We start from the raw sequence: 15,244 nt of genomic DNA on the forward strand, positions 1-15,244 counted from the left end.
CGATCTGACGAGATCCATTCCTGTACAAATTCGTGAGACAAGGAAGGAGCTGCTGAAACCGAGCCTTGCCTGTCCTCAGCAAATCGCCTTTTCAGGAAGGAACCGCGATCATCGAGAACGCTGGCAAATGCTGGCTCCTCTCCTCACACCTAGAGGTAATTTCACACAAGATCGGGTTCTGCCTCACTTTTCTTAAAGCGTCCCAGGGCAATCCAACTCAGACAGGCTCTGACACATTGTGTGGGGCACGGTCACAGTGACATCTGGAGATAGCCAAGGAACAAAGACATGGGCAAAAGCCTTCTCAAGCAGCGCCGGCATCCCGCCGGACGATAGCAAAAGGGCAGGCATGGGCCAAGGGGAGCTTGGGAACCTGTGGCAGAGGGCGGGTATGTCTCTGCCTTGCGCCTCATCATCGAATCACAGTATATCTTCACGTTCCTGCTGAGAAGGAAAGCGTTACCAGGGCCTTAATCGCGCGCCAACATAAGTGGTTTGGCTGCCTTTCTGAGGAAACTACTTGCGCCGTGCAATTTTCTCTAGGATGCCAGACCATGAGATATTTTTGTGCCCTGTCTTCTGCCGTGTGTTGCTCTGACCTTTATGCGTCTTCCAACAGGCGAGTACGGGCTCATGTTCCTTCTTGCGATGGGAATGATGTTTGTGCTGCTGCTGGCAAACGGGAACGCGCAGTTCGGCCACGGCCGCATCATGCAGCCGCCGTGGCCCCAGTCGCGCCAGGACGTGCCTGGCTGGGCAGCCCTGCACATGTCCTACATAGACAAAATAGCCCAGGCCAGTGCCGGCCAGGTGGGCAGCTACGCCTTCCCCTTCCTGATCATGCAGATCTCGGCCAAGGATGTCTAATGTCCCTTCTGAAAGACTTCATGCGGTGGCAAGGGTGCAGAAGGAGCACCTTCCTGTACATGCTAATACTGTCTGCAGTGTAATGGGTTTATGCTGTGCCGATGCCGCGCAATCTGTACCTCTTCTGGGGTCTCCTCGCTTTCCAAGGGGCAGCACAGGCGCTGGTGCAGAGGCCGTGTGACTGCGCTGTCCTTTGGCACACTGTATCAGTCGCCTGTCACTGATGAGGAGAAGACTTTGAAAGGAACAATTGGCTACTGGCCTCCAGGGGCTGGATGTGTTGATGTATGGGGACACGCTGGTGGAGGCTTGGAGGGGTACGTTCCTGGGGGAGCCATCACTGCGGGCTCAGGGCTGCGCAGACATCTTCCACAACCAGTTTGGGCTCAAGTACCGCGCAGCAGCTCTCGGCATAGCAGGTACTGCTGCCCATTGTTCTTCTCTCCTAGCTTGGCCAAATAGCTCTCGAGGCACTCTACGTAAGTAATGCTTCTGCCATGGAGATGCATTGACCTCTCAGGGCAGGCACCAAGCATAGAGGAAGGGCTGACTTGCCATGTAGGTATATGCAATGTGACATAGAGAGGCGTTCAACCATACTAGGTTGCTAGTTTTCACAGAGAGCAGCATCCCAGGCATGAGATCTCCATGGGCTGCTGAAGAAAAGAATGGTGTGGCAGGGGACACCACGGCTAACATGATGTGGAGGCTGCAGAACGGGGAGGTGGTGCCAGGGCTGCAGGCTGGTGCAGTGGTGCTGCACATCGGCTTCAGTGACCTCACCTATGCCTCATTCCAGGTACTTCCACCTCAACATCTCACACATGAGAGGAGATCGTGCGCTTTCTGAGCATGATACTTCACCTTTCACCTCCATTACAATGCTACGCTGTGTGTTCTGGTAGCGCCACTTATGGTCACTATCTGGCTGGCAACTCAGAGCAGATACTTTTCTCGCATTCTCCCCGGCTCTGTCTTTCTGAAACCAATGGCAACAGCCCTGCAATCTTTTGGGCAACCATGCCTCGAGGCGCAGAAGCACAGGTCTCAATATGTGCATCCGAGCTTGCTGCTCATGGATTGCACGCTCCAGAGGGATCAACCAGGTATTTAATCTTGTATACCCACCATGCCCCGGCTGGCGGGGGGCGGTATAAATACTGAGCACAGTGCCCACGGTTGATTGGGTCTTGCTTGGATCTGGCGAGTCCAACGAGGGGTAGGATTGTGGCAGCCTTTAAGTGCAGCTTGTCGGCAGGACGTACCTCGCCTTTTGGCAGGAAAGCGTGTAATAATAATAATAAGAATAATAATAACAATAATAATAATGATAATAATAATAATAATAATAATCATCATAATCAAAATCATAATACCCACCATTTGCAGGGTGACGAGCACATAAACAGCGCGGCGAACACAACGGCGGTAAGGGCGGCGCGCATCGCGGATTACCTGTCTCAAGCGCTGCCGGGGACCACGGTGTTGATTCTGGGGCTGCTGCCCAGGGGAGATGTCACGCTGCACCCTGACCCTGCCGCCTTCGCCCTGCCCAGCAAGTGAGTCTCGCCATACAAAGTGCACTCCTCTCACAATCACAGTTGTTCTGCGCAATGACCACTATGGTACAACGAAGCTGCTGCCCTCATTGTACTGCCGGGAGCATGAGGACTGACGCTTCTGCGGTGATTTCATACTTACCAAGCTTGAACAAGGTGGCTCAAGGTGCAAGTGTTCAGAGCCGAGAGGGAAATTCCTCGACGTCAGGCACAGGCTTGCTGGTTATTTTGTTTTTGATCACCGGACAGCTCTATTATTGTCACAGAATAGCACTTTCCTTGATGCGAGGACCATGTGCAACTGTGTGTAGCGCTGCTTTCTATGCTGATGTGGCAGTGACTGATCGCGCGCAGGTTCTCGGCGGCGGTGGCCAAGATCAACGCGTACTTGGCGTCGTTCGCGGAGTCGCACTCTTCGCGCAAGCATGTGCGCTTTGTAGACTGTGGCGCGCACTTCCTGGCCGAGGATGAGTCACGCCTCGACGATGAGCTGCTGCCCGACGGTGTCCAGCCAAATGCAGCAGGTTTGCGCTCCCAACTCTGCAGATTTCAGACCACTGTAGCGTAATATCTGGATGAGCCGTATATCAGTGGCATGCCATCAAGAAAGAGATGCAACAGACAAGACAGCCTGGCGCAGAACTGGAGCGCCAGCAACACCCATTGGTCAGCAAGGCATGGGCCAAACTGGTTGAGAGACATTTAGTTACCTGCACCTCAGCAGAGTTAGAGGGGCAGACCATGAGCCTGCTTATCATGCGGCATCTTTCAGAATATAGCTGTGGCTGCTTGTCTCTTACTGTGAAGTTTCCATGCATGTCTGTGCAAACACACGTCAGTGTCACTGACACTGCCCATGGCGCCTTGTCAAATGCTGCTGGGGTCAGAGAGCAAGGCATGTTGATTATTAATTTGCCTGCTGCTTGCAGGCATGGATGCACTTGCGCAGTGCCTTCTGCCGGCCATAGAGGACATCCGCGCGCACCAAAGATGAAGCAGCACGGCAAAGACAGAGAAAAGGAACAATTTCTCAAGCGACAGCCTGTGTAATATGTGTTGAACTGTTGGAGTTGAGAACTTGTTGTTGATATTGGTATACTGATTAGCAAAAAATGTGCTGCTCCTGACTGCGTCAAGAACTTAATTGGTTCAATAATAAATCATGTGTACATTTTTGCAAGGAAGGCGTGAATGTATGCTTGAATGCATTTGCGCCGGAAGAAGATTGCAGCCAGCCTGGCCTGGTTACCCACTGAGCTATTTTGCAGACCTGTAAACAAGAGAAACCTGAAATCCATTTAATATTGGAATCTTGACAATATATTGATACACGCATGCATGGACGTGGGGGTGAAGCTTTAAAGCGCCATTGTGATGCAATTGTCAGTTTGCTGGTGAGGTTGCAACTGGCTGCATGCATGATCTTTACAATACAAAAACATCATGGCAAACCGCGGCATTGTCCAATCTGGTGCAGACATAATGCACACGTTGATCTAGCACATCTGATCAGACCAGTACCCCCAAGGCTATAGCTCCGTAAAAGAAATCTGTGGACAAAAAGGCAGCTCTGCCAATTCCCAGATGCATGTCTATGTATTAGTAAAGCACCAAGAACCACAAAAACAGGAACGGCTGTCTGCGGCCACTCATATCCAGAACAATGAGCACAGAAACACACGAAAAGGCTTCTTTGTTCCAATATTTGTCATCGATCGATGGTACAAATACATGTCAAGCTCTCTCAGCAACACTCAAAACCAAAGGAAGGTACATCCAAGGATGCAGCCGATCATAATATAGTGGAGCCGGACTGCTCTGACAATCATTCTCCCCTGAGTGCGGTGCACCTGAGGGGCCGTACATCAAAGACAAAACCAAGCAGAATAGGTGATGCAGAACAGCATGCCCAGGGGAGATTTGTCCCAGGCTAAATGGCACACTGTAAGTGTACATCTCACTGGGTCCTGCCCGCAGTACATTCTGGCACACACAAAGCCATTAAATGCCACACCTGTCTCGAGAGCAATCTTCACATCTGCCTTGCCTTATGCAGGATGTATCATTCCCATGACTGTAGATTGAGCATGTGGGGCGCACTGTCTTGGTCAGGAGTCTGCATTCTGCATGTGAGGCATGCGCCCATAAGTAGCTTGAATCAGCCTTGATGTTTGCGCGCCACTGTCAGACTAAGTGCTCTAATCTCCTTGGAAAGAAGATAAGCATCATTGCGCACATCTGTTCATCCTTGTGTGCTGCTGATGCTTTTATTGAGCCCATTGTCACGCAAGCAGCGCCACAAGCTGAATCTCAAGGTCAGCACCAGGAACCCCTGGCAGATGGGCATAAGTTCAGCCACACGAGGACCAAGAGAGAATGTCCCTTGTGGGAGGTACGCCAGCTGACCGGTGCGTCCAACTCCCAAGTAGGTATGCTCTTATTGGCCCAGCTCAGAAGCCGGAGGCGCGCATGGCAAGGTCTGTGGAGCGCTGCCGCTTGGTGTGCTCCAGAGCATGGTGTGATCTGTGGGACGAAGAGCCCCTGCACCCACCAGTGCAGGGCAGTCACTTCCTCATTGCTCTTTTTAAAAGAGGTTTCTGCCAGGAGGCAAGGTGCGTCCTGCAGACAAGCTGCAGCTGAAGGCTGCCGTATTCCTACCCCTTATTGGACTCGCCAGACCTAGCAGGACCAAATTTACGTAGGCACGGATGCTCAGTAACTATACCGCCCCTGCCAGCCGGGGCAATCCATTTTGATTATCACTCCACTGATTCCAATATCAGCAGATGTGCTGCCTCTCTATGACATCTTTGTGCAACGTGCAAGAGCTTCTTATGTTGCCCTTCCAAAACCAACAACTTTCTCCCGTCGATTCCAACTATGAGGGTTAGGACTGCAGGGGAGCTGACCTGATGCTGTACGGAGCAGAAGAGTCCAACAAGGACGAGTTTGAGAAGCTGTCCTTGGTTGACTTGTACAAGCTGCCGCTGGAAGGGCTCCTGCTGTGAATGGCCTTGATCCTGTCGTGCTTGCCACCGTCCCCATTCTTGCTGCTGGGCCCTTTCGCCAGGATCACAAATATCTGCAGGGTCCAGAAGAAAGGTCGGCCATTGCCCTATACAGGAAGACATTGGACTTTTGAAAGTAATTAGCCCCATGTGGCAACTGATCTAAGCTGCACTCACCAGGATTGGGATGGCGACCTTGTAGATCGCCAGCAGCCAATCGAGCACCCTTTCAAGCTTGGCATGATTCCTGCAGACGGAAAGATATGAAGTAATGCTGCGATGTGAGGCTTGCACATAGGAAGAGACAGTGTGCCTATCCAAAAGACTTCTTTGTGCATATTGGCTGTACAGGCGGAGCTGCTGCTTTGTGTGTGCCTAAGAATGTACATACCTGTGGGCCTTCTCCTGTAGGAAGTACCTGAAGCGCTGTTCTGCTTCAGGATCCACCCCATCGCTTTGTCTGAAGAAGTCCTTGACAATGTCTGCCAGCTGCAGGACACGGAGATCTACTCAGTTCTATCCCACAACTAAGGACATTTTTTTCACCAGCTCCCCAATCCAGGCAGGCCATCCCGAAGGCACACGTTTTGATCAGGCTTCTTGGGATCTTGGCTTCCGTTTACTGCATCTTACGCCATTGTAAAGAGACAGGGAAGACAGCCCTGATGAATATTGGGGAGCAGCTTCCTTGCTGATTCACCTGTTCAAAGTCGCCCGTAACGTTCCTGATGGCCGCTGTCAAGCTTTCATCAACAACAGCTGGGACCCTTGAGGAGCGCCAGGCAGCCCAGGACTGGCCACACAGGTCGAATGCTGCACCGATCGGTGAATATCCAGCGAAGTGAGCACCGACCAGGGCACTGATTAACGCCCAGTATCGAAGCCTCATGATTTAATCATTCACCGTTCTGTGATGATTACGCGTGTGTGGTCGTTGATCAGCTTTACACCACTATTCTCACTAGATGTCTCAATTTAAGGAAGCCCTTATTTCGTGTGGTTTGCTCAAAATGCAGCCGCCTCACCCTCGGTACCGCAGACTTCGGTAAAACCCAAGACGAATGAAAGCTCGGTTATCCAAAACGATGTCGCTTTCTATCTTTCTACATCCGCCAGTCTCCTCCATCTGGCGGGAAATCTGGGCTCAAACCCCTGAATTATAACTTTTCATTCGGGTTTTACGTTGGCGAGTAAAAATGCCATTTCTATTTCTTGCAGAAGAAAAATTGATCGCAATCTGCTGTATGTGGCATTGGTGATGCCAGTCTAAAAGTGCATTGAGATTGGGAGAACTCTTTGAGAAAAACTTGGTTTTCGAGCTTACACATGTTCAAGACATCCTAGAACTCTCGTTGCTGAAATAGTAATCAAGGATCAACGCGAGGAGTAGGAATACTGCTGACTTTGTAGTCGCAGATATCAACGCAATGGACGAGGTGATGGCAAATTTCACGGATATCACGGGTGCCGATCATTCCACTGCGCAAGGCTTACTGGAGGTACTCATCCGCGCCCTTGTACTTGAGGAACACTTTTCAAGGATATAGATCTTTTAAGTGCAGAAGAGATGCCATTTAACACGTTGCATAACTTGAGACAAGGCTTGAATTTTGGAAGCTTCCATCGTCAGAGGACTTACTGTCTATGCACCACCGTGTGTAAGGATTGCACGTAAGAGTGGATGCCAATTCTTTTTGGACTGCCCGTACAGGCTACCAACTATGATTTGGAACAAGCTGTGGGGCTGTTCTTTGCAACACATGGTGAGGCCGCTGGCTCAGCCAGTGGCGCTGCACACTCACACCCCAGCGCTCCTATGGACACCGGGTATGACACTTCCATCAATGCAGATTATAAGATTTTCTTCCTTGGGACATGCATCCAGGAGTGCTGGTTGATAAGGAATTGTTCTGTGCCTGAAGGATGTCGATATTCATAGAGTGCACACAATTTTCTCATACTGATTGAAACATGACCCCCTGCAGGGGGGGACCCATGCCTCACCCTATGGAAGAGCACGTGCGGCCGCCACTGCCCGCCGTGAGAGACAGGCTGTATGGAGAGACCTTCACATCTCGCGGCGCCTCTGGATCCCAGTCGCATCAGCAAGAAGTCCAGGCATTTCGTGATTTCAAGTAAGTTCACGTGTCCTTCATCAAGTTTCAATGCTCACCAAAAGCCGCAGGTCTTCCAAAGTAGGTGCAGGCATGCGTCTACCTACATTGGCATTCATCTGTCTTGAGGCATGTATCCTCTTTTACTCGCCCCTTTTCTATATGGTACTGACCCATGTTCATAGCTTTCTGTGGTACCTGCAGGGCGGAAACCAGCAAGAGCAGAGCAGGTGGCAAGTCCAATCAGCCTGGGCTGGCAGGGCTGTTTGAGCCGCCGCATGACTTGATGTTCAAGGGCACCCTTGAGGAGGCAAAGGCAGCCGCATTGGAGCAGAGCCGCTGGCTGGTGAGCACATGAGACAACGGGTCACAACAAATGAAATGCTGCAACATCAGGCAATTAGGGTGCCTGCATCCCTGTGTGAAGTATGGCATATGCCCAACGTCAGAGCACATGGTTGACGCATGACACATGGTTGATGTGTGCCTGCAGCTAATCAATGTCCAGTCCAACTCAGAGTTTGCCAGTCACCAGCTCAATCGGGATACATGGAGTGACGACACAGTCAAGACCATCATCAGGGGCAGCTTCATCTTCTGGCAGGTCCGCTCATGTTCCTCTTTGTGTAATACACGCAGCCTTGCTCTTATTGACCCCCAAACAAACGGGATGCAACACAGAGGGCAGGAGCTTGGTGGGTTGCTTCAGCTGGAGTGGTGCTGCAGGTAAATGATGCGAGCGAGAATGGCAGCAAAGTGAAAGCATTCTACAGGCTGACAGAATTGCCAGTCACGCTCGTCATTGACCCTGTCACTGGAGCCTCCCCAAAGGCGTGGACAGGGGCTATTGAGCCCCAAAGGTGAGCTGCCACTGCACCCTGCTTAGTTCACTAGAGATGCACCCTTCTCTTACAAGGTATCTTCTGCCCTTCTACTGGGTGTTGATTAAAGGATGTGCGCACATAAGGCGATTGGCGAAACAATGCTGGTGCAAGCAGGCTGATAGAGGAGCTGGTGCCATTCCTGGACCATGACATCCACGACCCTGCAGCCCTGCAGCTGGGCAGCCATCTCAAGCGCAAGAAGCGCAGCAGCCCCCCTCCAAAGGTTAGCACTTTCTTGTACTCATTGCGAACACAAATACTGATGATCCTATCTTCCTTCCCAAGACGCCAAGGTACCCAGAAAGTACTGAATAGGTCTCTGCCGTCCTGTCCGCACAACATGCATCAAGCTCTTGCTTCCAAACTCGCAACACGATGAACATGCTGCAAGGGCGGTAATGCGCTTCGACTTGCTGCTTGAAGCATTGATCCTCTCCCGTTAGTCATATGCACGCAACAGGGATGGTGAAGTCGCATGGGCGGACGTGCAGGGTCTGACAGAGGATGAGGAGTTGGCCATGGCTCTGGCAATGTCTGCAGAGGATGCACATGGCAGCGGTCCGGCCGAGGACGCACCGAGCTATAGCGCAGATGCATCGCTGTCCAAGGCAGAGCCTGTAACCGAGGATGCTGATGACGATATTCCAGAAGAGGCACCCATGCCCTCCAAGGTGAGCCCTACTTGATGCATTGATCGGGTCACAGCAATTGCTTGATAGCGGCCCTCATATCACAGTATTGATATACCCCATTGACATGCAAAGCATGCGCTGATGATGCACCATAACTGCACCGCTCTCAGATTGCGCTAACTAGCTTTGCTGCAGCAGCCACGGGTACAAGAGTCGCAATCGCAGATTGCTGCGACAAATTTTTGCTAGGACATCGCCATACGCGAAAGAATGTCTCTGCATAGCAATTTCTCTGCTTACTATACTGCCATACACAAAACGTGGCCACCTATATATGATGTGTGCACGTGTCTGTGCAGAGTGCAGCGGATGTGGCAAAGGAGGCTGAGGAGCAGCTGCCGCCGGAGCCGGGTGCAGGTGACGCGGCCGGCTGCGGCGTGCTTGTGCGCTTCCCGGACGGCCAACGCCGGCAGCGCCGTTTCCCCCGCAGCGCCTCACTGGACGTCGTGCGCGCCTTCTGCCTCGTCCACTCCGAGGAGGCCGCCGCCGGGCGCCCCTTCGCAATCGTGGAGTCCATGCCTGGTGAGAAACCATGCCCTTCCAACATTTTGTGTACATCAGTGTGTAACAACCTGGACTTGAAGGCACCAGCTTGACCTGAACTTCGGGCCTTTCCATTACATGCAAATCAAAGCAGGAATTTTGGCTTGGCCAGTATGGTTCGTGTTTGCTCTTTTAGCAGCATGGTGTTGTCCTGACATGGACCTGGCAGCTGATTGTACATCAACATGGTGCTGGCTGCGGGCCTGCAAGGATCCATGTGGCGGACACCCTACTATTACTGCTTTTTTGGAAAGGAAGATGTGCTCAAGGTTGCATCTGTCATGCAGGTTCTAATCCACTGGAGGACATGACAAAGACAATCGAGGAGGCAAATCTGGCTGGTGCCATGCTGGTCATGAGGTGGCTCAGCTAGTAGCATCTGCTGCAGCTTTCCCTCTTGTCGAGTGATGGTGCTGCTTGTCGCAGTGAGAGCATACCGCCTCAATAATGAGGAGTTCTTTCTTTTGTTCTTGTATAACAGCAATAGTAGCAAATATCTTGCAGACACACCTATGCTTTCTCGCGGCATGTCTGAAGCATTGAGTTTCCCCTCTTTTTGTTCACTTGGTAGCCAGCTACACCATGATCAAGGATCACTGTCAACGCATTGCCTTGCGTGTATCATGATGCATCTCGGATCTCCGCTTGCATCCCTGCTAAGATCTTTTGAGACTCCAAATCGTGCTTGTTGGGACTTCTTACATTGTTTATAGTGGGAGTGAAATAAGGACAGCAATGTTAACACGTGTGCACCCTGACGTTCCTCACAATTAGGCCTTGCATGCGACCATGAACAAAAATTTACCAGACAATATGACACTCTGGGAAATCTCTTCCCACAATTTGCAACCGTGATAATTTATAAATCGGCCAAAGGAACGATTCAATCGGCCGAAGAGATGCAACACACCAGGTCATGCATTCTTACTGCGCAGCCGGCTTCTAAGTCACATTGCTGTCACTATGATCTACAACGTCAAAAGGGGCTGTCAACCCAAGGAGCACCCTCTCCATGTCATAATGTATCATGAGTTGTCGCAAAAGGTACAGTGTCTTTGTCACACATACGGGGCATCCTCATAACCTTCAATCTCAGAAAGTAGCAGCCGATTAACAGCAGCTTGCGCATCCATGCGCAACATTGATTTCGAAGATCCCTGGTACTGGTGCCTGCAAAGACAAGATGAGTGAGTGCCCAAGCAAGTGCAAGACACACTACATCTTTGAAGTACAATTGCATCCTGTGATCAAAACTAGACAGAAGGCACAAATCACCTGAACCTATGTCAGCTTAGGCGCGCTCGCCACGGATGCGGCGGGCCAGCTGGATGTCCTTGGGCATGATGGTCACGCGCTTGGCGTGGATGGCGGCCAGGTTGGTGTCCTCGAACAGGCCCACCAGGTAGGCCTCAGCAGCCTCCTGCAGGGCCAGCACTGCGCTGCTCTGGAAGCGCAGGTCGGTCTTGAAGTCCTGGGCGATCTCACGAACCAGGCGCTGGAAGGGCAGCTTGCGGATCAGCAGCTCCGTGCTCTTCTGGTACTTGCGGATCTCACGCAGAGCCACGGTTCCAGGGCGGTACCTGCAGGGAAGCATACTATCATGCTGGTACAGAGGGCACAGGGTCAGCTGCCTTGGGCTTCTGCAACGAGGTCAGTTTGCCAGTCATGAACGTCTCAAGAACATCCCTCTCCATACAAACCTAAATCGGTGTTTGGCTTTGCACTGACTGAGTTACAAAGCACCAAGGTGAAAGTTGAACAGTGGAAACATCATCGTCAACTTTACACTGACTTCATTGAGCACAGAATAAACAGTTCGATTGACACGTCAACAGTCGTGACAGGGCTTGGTAAAGAGGGAATTCACCTGTGAGGCTTCTTGACACCTCCTGTGGCAGGGGCAGATTTGCGAGCTGCCTTTGTTGCCAGCTGCTTACGGGGGGCCTTGCCGCCAGTAGACTTGCGGGCTGTCTGCTTGGTGCGAGCCATTGTATCGAATGTAACCCTAACAATCAGGAGGATGGAGGATGGAAGCTTTGCATCTGAGAGTCAGTCGAGAGGTTACCTAGTCAAAGGTTTACACCCCAGCCAGGAGGGCAGGTCAGCAGGTCTCCCCCTCAGCCAAAGTAGGCAAATAGCTTCCATGCAAGCGCCCTCCGCAGTGGACCGCTATGCACCTAATAAATTCACTACTTTTTGGCAATCCAGGTCTCTAGAGGCCCGCATTCACCTCTGGTGACTTTCAACGTATTATTCAGCCTGTGTGCGTGCACCCAGGTCCTGCATGCGCGCACGCATGGTATGGCCCCTGCCAGGCCGTGCATGCCATCATAATAATAATAATAATAATAATCTGTATGAGTGGCGAACCCAGAGCCCAGAGGGCCATAGGGCATACACAGGTCCGTCTGCAGCCGGAACCCGGGGCCGATATGCACACTCTTTGGCATCATGCATAATGCCAAAGAGTGCTCACAGCGCCGTGTCAGCAGTTGCAACGGCTGGCCTGCGCGCAGTCATCATCATCATGCAATGCATGTCATGCATGGCCTGGCAGGGGCCATACCATGGCGCCTCGCAATATCGTTGTGCCACGGTGTGTCACGTTACATTTTGCAGACCTGGTGGAGCCAACATGCAAATTCCTACTGTATTGCCATGAAGATCATGGCAATGCAGTAGGAAATTTGCATGTCGACTCCACAATGGCAATGACCATGACCATGACCAAGATCATGGTCATGACCTGCATGTGTCCTTCGATCCTCACACAGCATGCAGCTGCTCAGCGACGACAACTCGCTGAACAATTGAAATCGAATTACTCAAGCATCAGTAGCATCTGACTTCATCAGCAGCCTTCTCTTTGGGCTGCTAATGCATTGACCAACAATACAGATACAGATTGTGCCTCACGTGAGCACTCTCCCACACTGGCAGTGTCTGACCAGCAAAGCCCCTCGCAGCGTGGCAAGGGATACATATACAGATAGAAGCAATGCAAGATACAGTTCTTCACAAGTACATTCATATACAAGAACACTGGCAACAGTCACTCTGCCCAGAGACCAGAAAGAGTGCCTCAAGCTTCTGCCTGATATACCTGCCATGTGATGGTATCAACCCAGCCATCATCATGGTATCTGGCCTCATAGACCCACAGCTTGCTAGGATCTAGCAAGACCCCTGCTAAAAAGACCATCGGTGCTCCGCTGGTCAAGGTCCTCGGATACACTCCAAAGGCCCCATCTGCATATCTGAACAACACCTGCTCGCAGCAAAGTCCTTAGTCCTTGTGCATCAGGACGCATGCGTGGATCTGTCAAATAAATTGTATCTACACGGCATGCTGATAATGGCAGGGAAATGCTCATCAAAAGTCACCTGCTCAGTTGACACAGATGGTGGACTCCATGTCACTGGCTCTGGTGGCAGCTGCTGCCAGGCATCCTCATCCTTCAAGAATTTCAGTGTAGTGGACGTCCCCTTGCCATTCCCACAGGGCAGCCATGCTGACATATCGGGCTCTAGAACTGGCCCTGGCACCTATATGAAGATGACAAGTTCAGACTAAATAGTGCTGAATGACGTGTGACTGCTGTTCAAAAACGTTGTGAACCTCCCTTCAAGAATTAATTAACGAGTGTGGGCAATGGCTTGCCTGGCTTTGCAGCTTGCCAAGTAGATCAATTGGGGCTTCTGGGTCAAAGTCCTGCAAGAAGACAGGGTCCCAGCTGGTCTGATGGAACAGAATTGAGCCGCCGCCCTCCCCCTTGTAGGTGACTGTCAGAATTGAGCGTTTGCCCTTGTGCATGAAAGCAATTTCACTGCCGCCCATGAAGTCAAAGGCCTGGGCACACACAGCAGCTGCAAAGTCAATTTATTGTCTCTCCCCTAAGTACATACATGGTGCATCTGAGCAATGTGACCACTGCAGACAGCGTCAAAGATCAGGCAGGCGAAAAAGAAAGAACACAGCAAAGACAGCAGTCAATCAGCTGTGCACTCTGTTTCTTGGTGAGGAGACAATTACTGAAGGGCCGCATAAACCAGACATCTGGGCCTTGAAGGCGATACCTGGGCGGCAGCGATGGCATCAGCATCAGGCAGCTTCAGCGTGACCTGCGCGACAGCTTCCGGCGCCAGGCAGACCACCCTGGTGGGCGGCATGTTGGCCCCCCGGCCATAGGGGTGCCAGAAGCCATTAGGATAGCAGGAGTCTTCTTTGGTGCCCTCTAGCACCGTCTCATCGTTGCCGTCCGCCCTCTCACGCCCTGCTGGCACCAGCATAAGAACTTGAGTGGTCCGCTCGTAGCCGCTTGCTTGAAGAATCCCTAGTCCCTACTCTCTATGAATTTATGAATCTGTGGGTCTTTAATTAGACATCTACATAAGTTATGTGTGATTGTACAGTTGTTTCGAGCTCCCCAGCCCCTCATACTGCAACTCAAATTGGATTTGGGCAGGCCATATCTCTTCCGCGCCATTTACTCAGCTGCTCCTCTAGATTGGGCAGACTAAAATTCGAGGGGGTTGCGATACTCTGCCCCCAAATCTGTGAGTAAAGGAGGAGCGATAAGGGCAGGGATGTCCACAATCAAGGGTCACCTGCGCGCGGCCAGGACTTGACGGACTGGTCTGCCGTGCGGATCATCTTCATGCGGAACTTGCCGTCCACGTCGCGCTCCTGGAATGTTCTTAGCCAAATGTCCTGGAAACGTATGTCGTCCTCAGACACGCCGCTGGGAGAGAAGCTCACAAATTTGCCCAGCCAGCCTGATGCGTTTTCTGGCCTGCTCAGTCATAATGGAGACATTCAAATCTGATGCATTTTGTTGCGGATTGATGTGCAAGCATTAGACACAGTAAGGAATGGAGTTCTACTTCATTCAATAAGTTTTTGACAGGCGCACCTGGTCGTTTTGTAGCGTGACCAAAAGCTGTACCAGTTCTCATTGGCGTCGTATCTTCCTTCAGCTGAGCAGAAAAGGCGCAATTGGCTCTGTCTTGCCCTGGATGTACAGAGATTAAGGATCTGATCAACATGTTCCCCCGGTTCAGGGCATCGAAGCACTCACCACAGCAGCAAAGTCTTCCATATTTTAATATGCAGCAATGAAGCTCTGCAGCAGTACGATCTCAGAATGTGGAACATAATGATCACAAAGGTAAGTGGCCGAAGTACCTGGGTCGATGGGCGAACCCGAAGGTCACTAACTGATCACAAGGGGAACAAAAGCGATTCCCTAGCACACCCAGAACCATCCTGAAGGCGTTTAGATTTCCTCCAGAGCCTGATAAGCTCTTGCCAAACGTCCAATGTGGCGTGATGATTACAGCATCACCCACCACACAATGAGCATTTCCAGCATAGAGTATCTCGCAAAGAGATGCTGTGTGCTGTAGTTGTCCTTAATACAGTCGTTTTAGGTTGTGGAAATTGCCAGCGATTGGGAATGCGCTCTTTTCCGTTTTTGGAAAGAATGACGTCAGCAGTAAATGAGGTGGACATCTGATGAAGACTGTAAAACAAATTTTCTTTCAGATCTCTCAAGACATGCTTAAATGTCAATGTGG

The 15,244-nt window shown here is 51.3% G+C and overlaps 5 protein-coding genes across 5 annotated transcripts; 3 read left to right on the forward strand and 2 right to left on the reverse strand.

The window, feature by feature from the left end:
• Positions 1-349: 349 nt before the first annotated feature.
• Positions 350-3,420, forward strand: COCSUDRAFT_44921 (SGNH hydrolase; the record flags this gene model as incomplete). Its single annotated transcript, XM_005643652.1, has 7 exons — positions 350-389; positions 620-810; positions 1,136-1,286; positions 1,548-1,666; positions 2,257-2,426; positions 2,781-2,950; positions 3,356-3,420. The coding sequence occupies 7 exons, from the start codon at positions 350-352 to the stop codon at positions 3,418-3,420; spliced, it is 906 nt and encodes a 301-aa protein (XP_005643709.1).
• A 414-nt stretch (positions 3,421-3,834) lies between these two features.
• On the forward strand, positions 3,835-4,565 carry COCSUDRAFT_34371 (hypothetical protein). Its single transcript, XM_005643653.1, has one exon. The coding sequence runs from the start codon at positions 4,145-4,147 to the stop codon at positions 4,358-4,360; it is 216 nt and encodes a 71-aa protein (XP_005643710.1). The 5' UTR covers positions 3,835-4,144; the 3' UTR covers positions 4,361-4,565.
• A 99-nt stretch (positions 4,566-4,664) lies between these two features.
• COCSUDRAFT_34372 (hypothetical protein) lies at positions 4,665-6,530 on the reverse strand. The gene is made up of 5 exons (XM_005643654.1): positions 6,135-6,530; positions 5,826-5,923; positions 5,612-5,681; positions 5,352-5,508; positions 4,665-4,749 (listed from the first exon to the last, which is right to left on the reverse strand). Exons 1-5 carry the CDS (start codon positions 6,321-6,323, stop codon positions 4,709-4,711), a joined length of 555 nt encoding a protein of 184 aa, XP_005643711.1. The 5' UTR covers positions 6,324-6,530; the 3' UTR covers positions 4,665-4,708.
• A 331-nt stretch (positions 6,531-6,861) lies between these two features.
• Positions 6,862-10,040, forward strand: COCSUDRAFT_59648 (hypothetical protein; the record flags this gene model as incomplete). Its single annotated transcript, XM_005643655.1, has 10 exons — positions 6,862-6,933; positions 7,146-7,261; positions 7,420-7,569; positions 7,753-7,894; positions 8,042-8,152; positions 8,275-8,408; positions 8,547-8,655; positions 8,924-9,103; positions 9,424-9,646; positions 9,955-10,040. 10 exons carry the CDS (start codon positions 6,862-6,864, stop codon positions 10,038-10,040), a joined length of 1,323 nt encoding a protein of 440 aa, XP_005643712.1.
• A 310-nt stretch (positions 10,041-10,350) lies between these two features.
• COCSUDRAFT_26007 (histone H3) lies at positions 10,351-11,710 on the reverse strand. The gene is made up of 3 exons (XM_005643656.1): positions 11,535-11,710; positions 10,943-11,247; positions 10,351-10,837 (listed from the first exon to the last, which is right to left on the reverse strand). Exons 1-2 carry the CDS (start codon positions 11,654-11,656, stop codon positions 10,959-10,961), a joined length of 411 nt encoding a protein of 136 aa, XP_005643713.1. The 5' UTR covers positions 11,657-11,710; the 3' UTR covers positions 10,351-10,837; positions 10,943-10,958.
• Between the last annotated feature and the right edge of the window lie 3,534 nt (positions 11,711-15,244).

Source organism: Coccomyxa subellipsoidea (assembly GCF_000258705.1).
Source record: "Coccomyxa subellipsoidea C-169, whole genome shotgun sequence".
In the NCBI taxonomy this organism is placed as follows: Eukaryota; Viridiplantae; Chlorophyta; class Trebouxiophyceae; family Coccomyxaceae; genus Coccomyxa; species Coccomyxa subellipsoidea.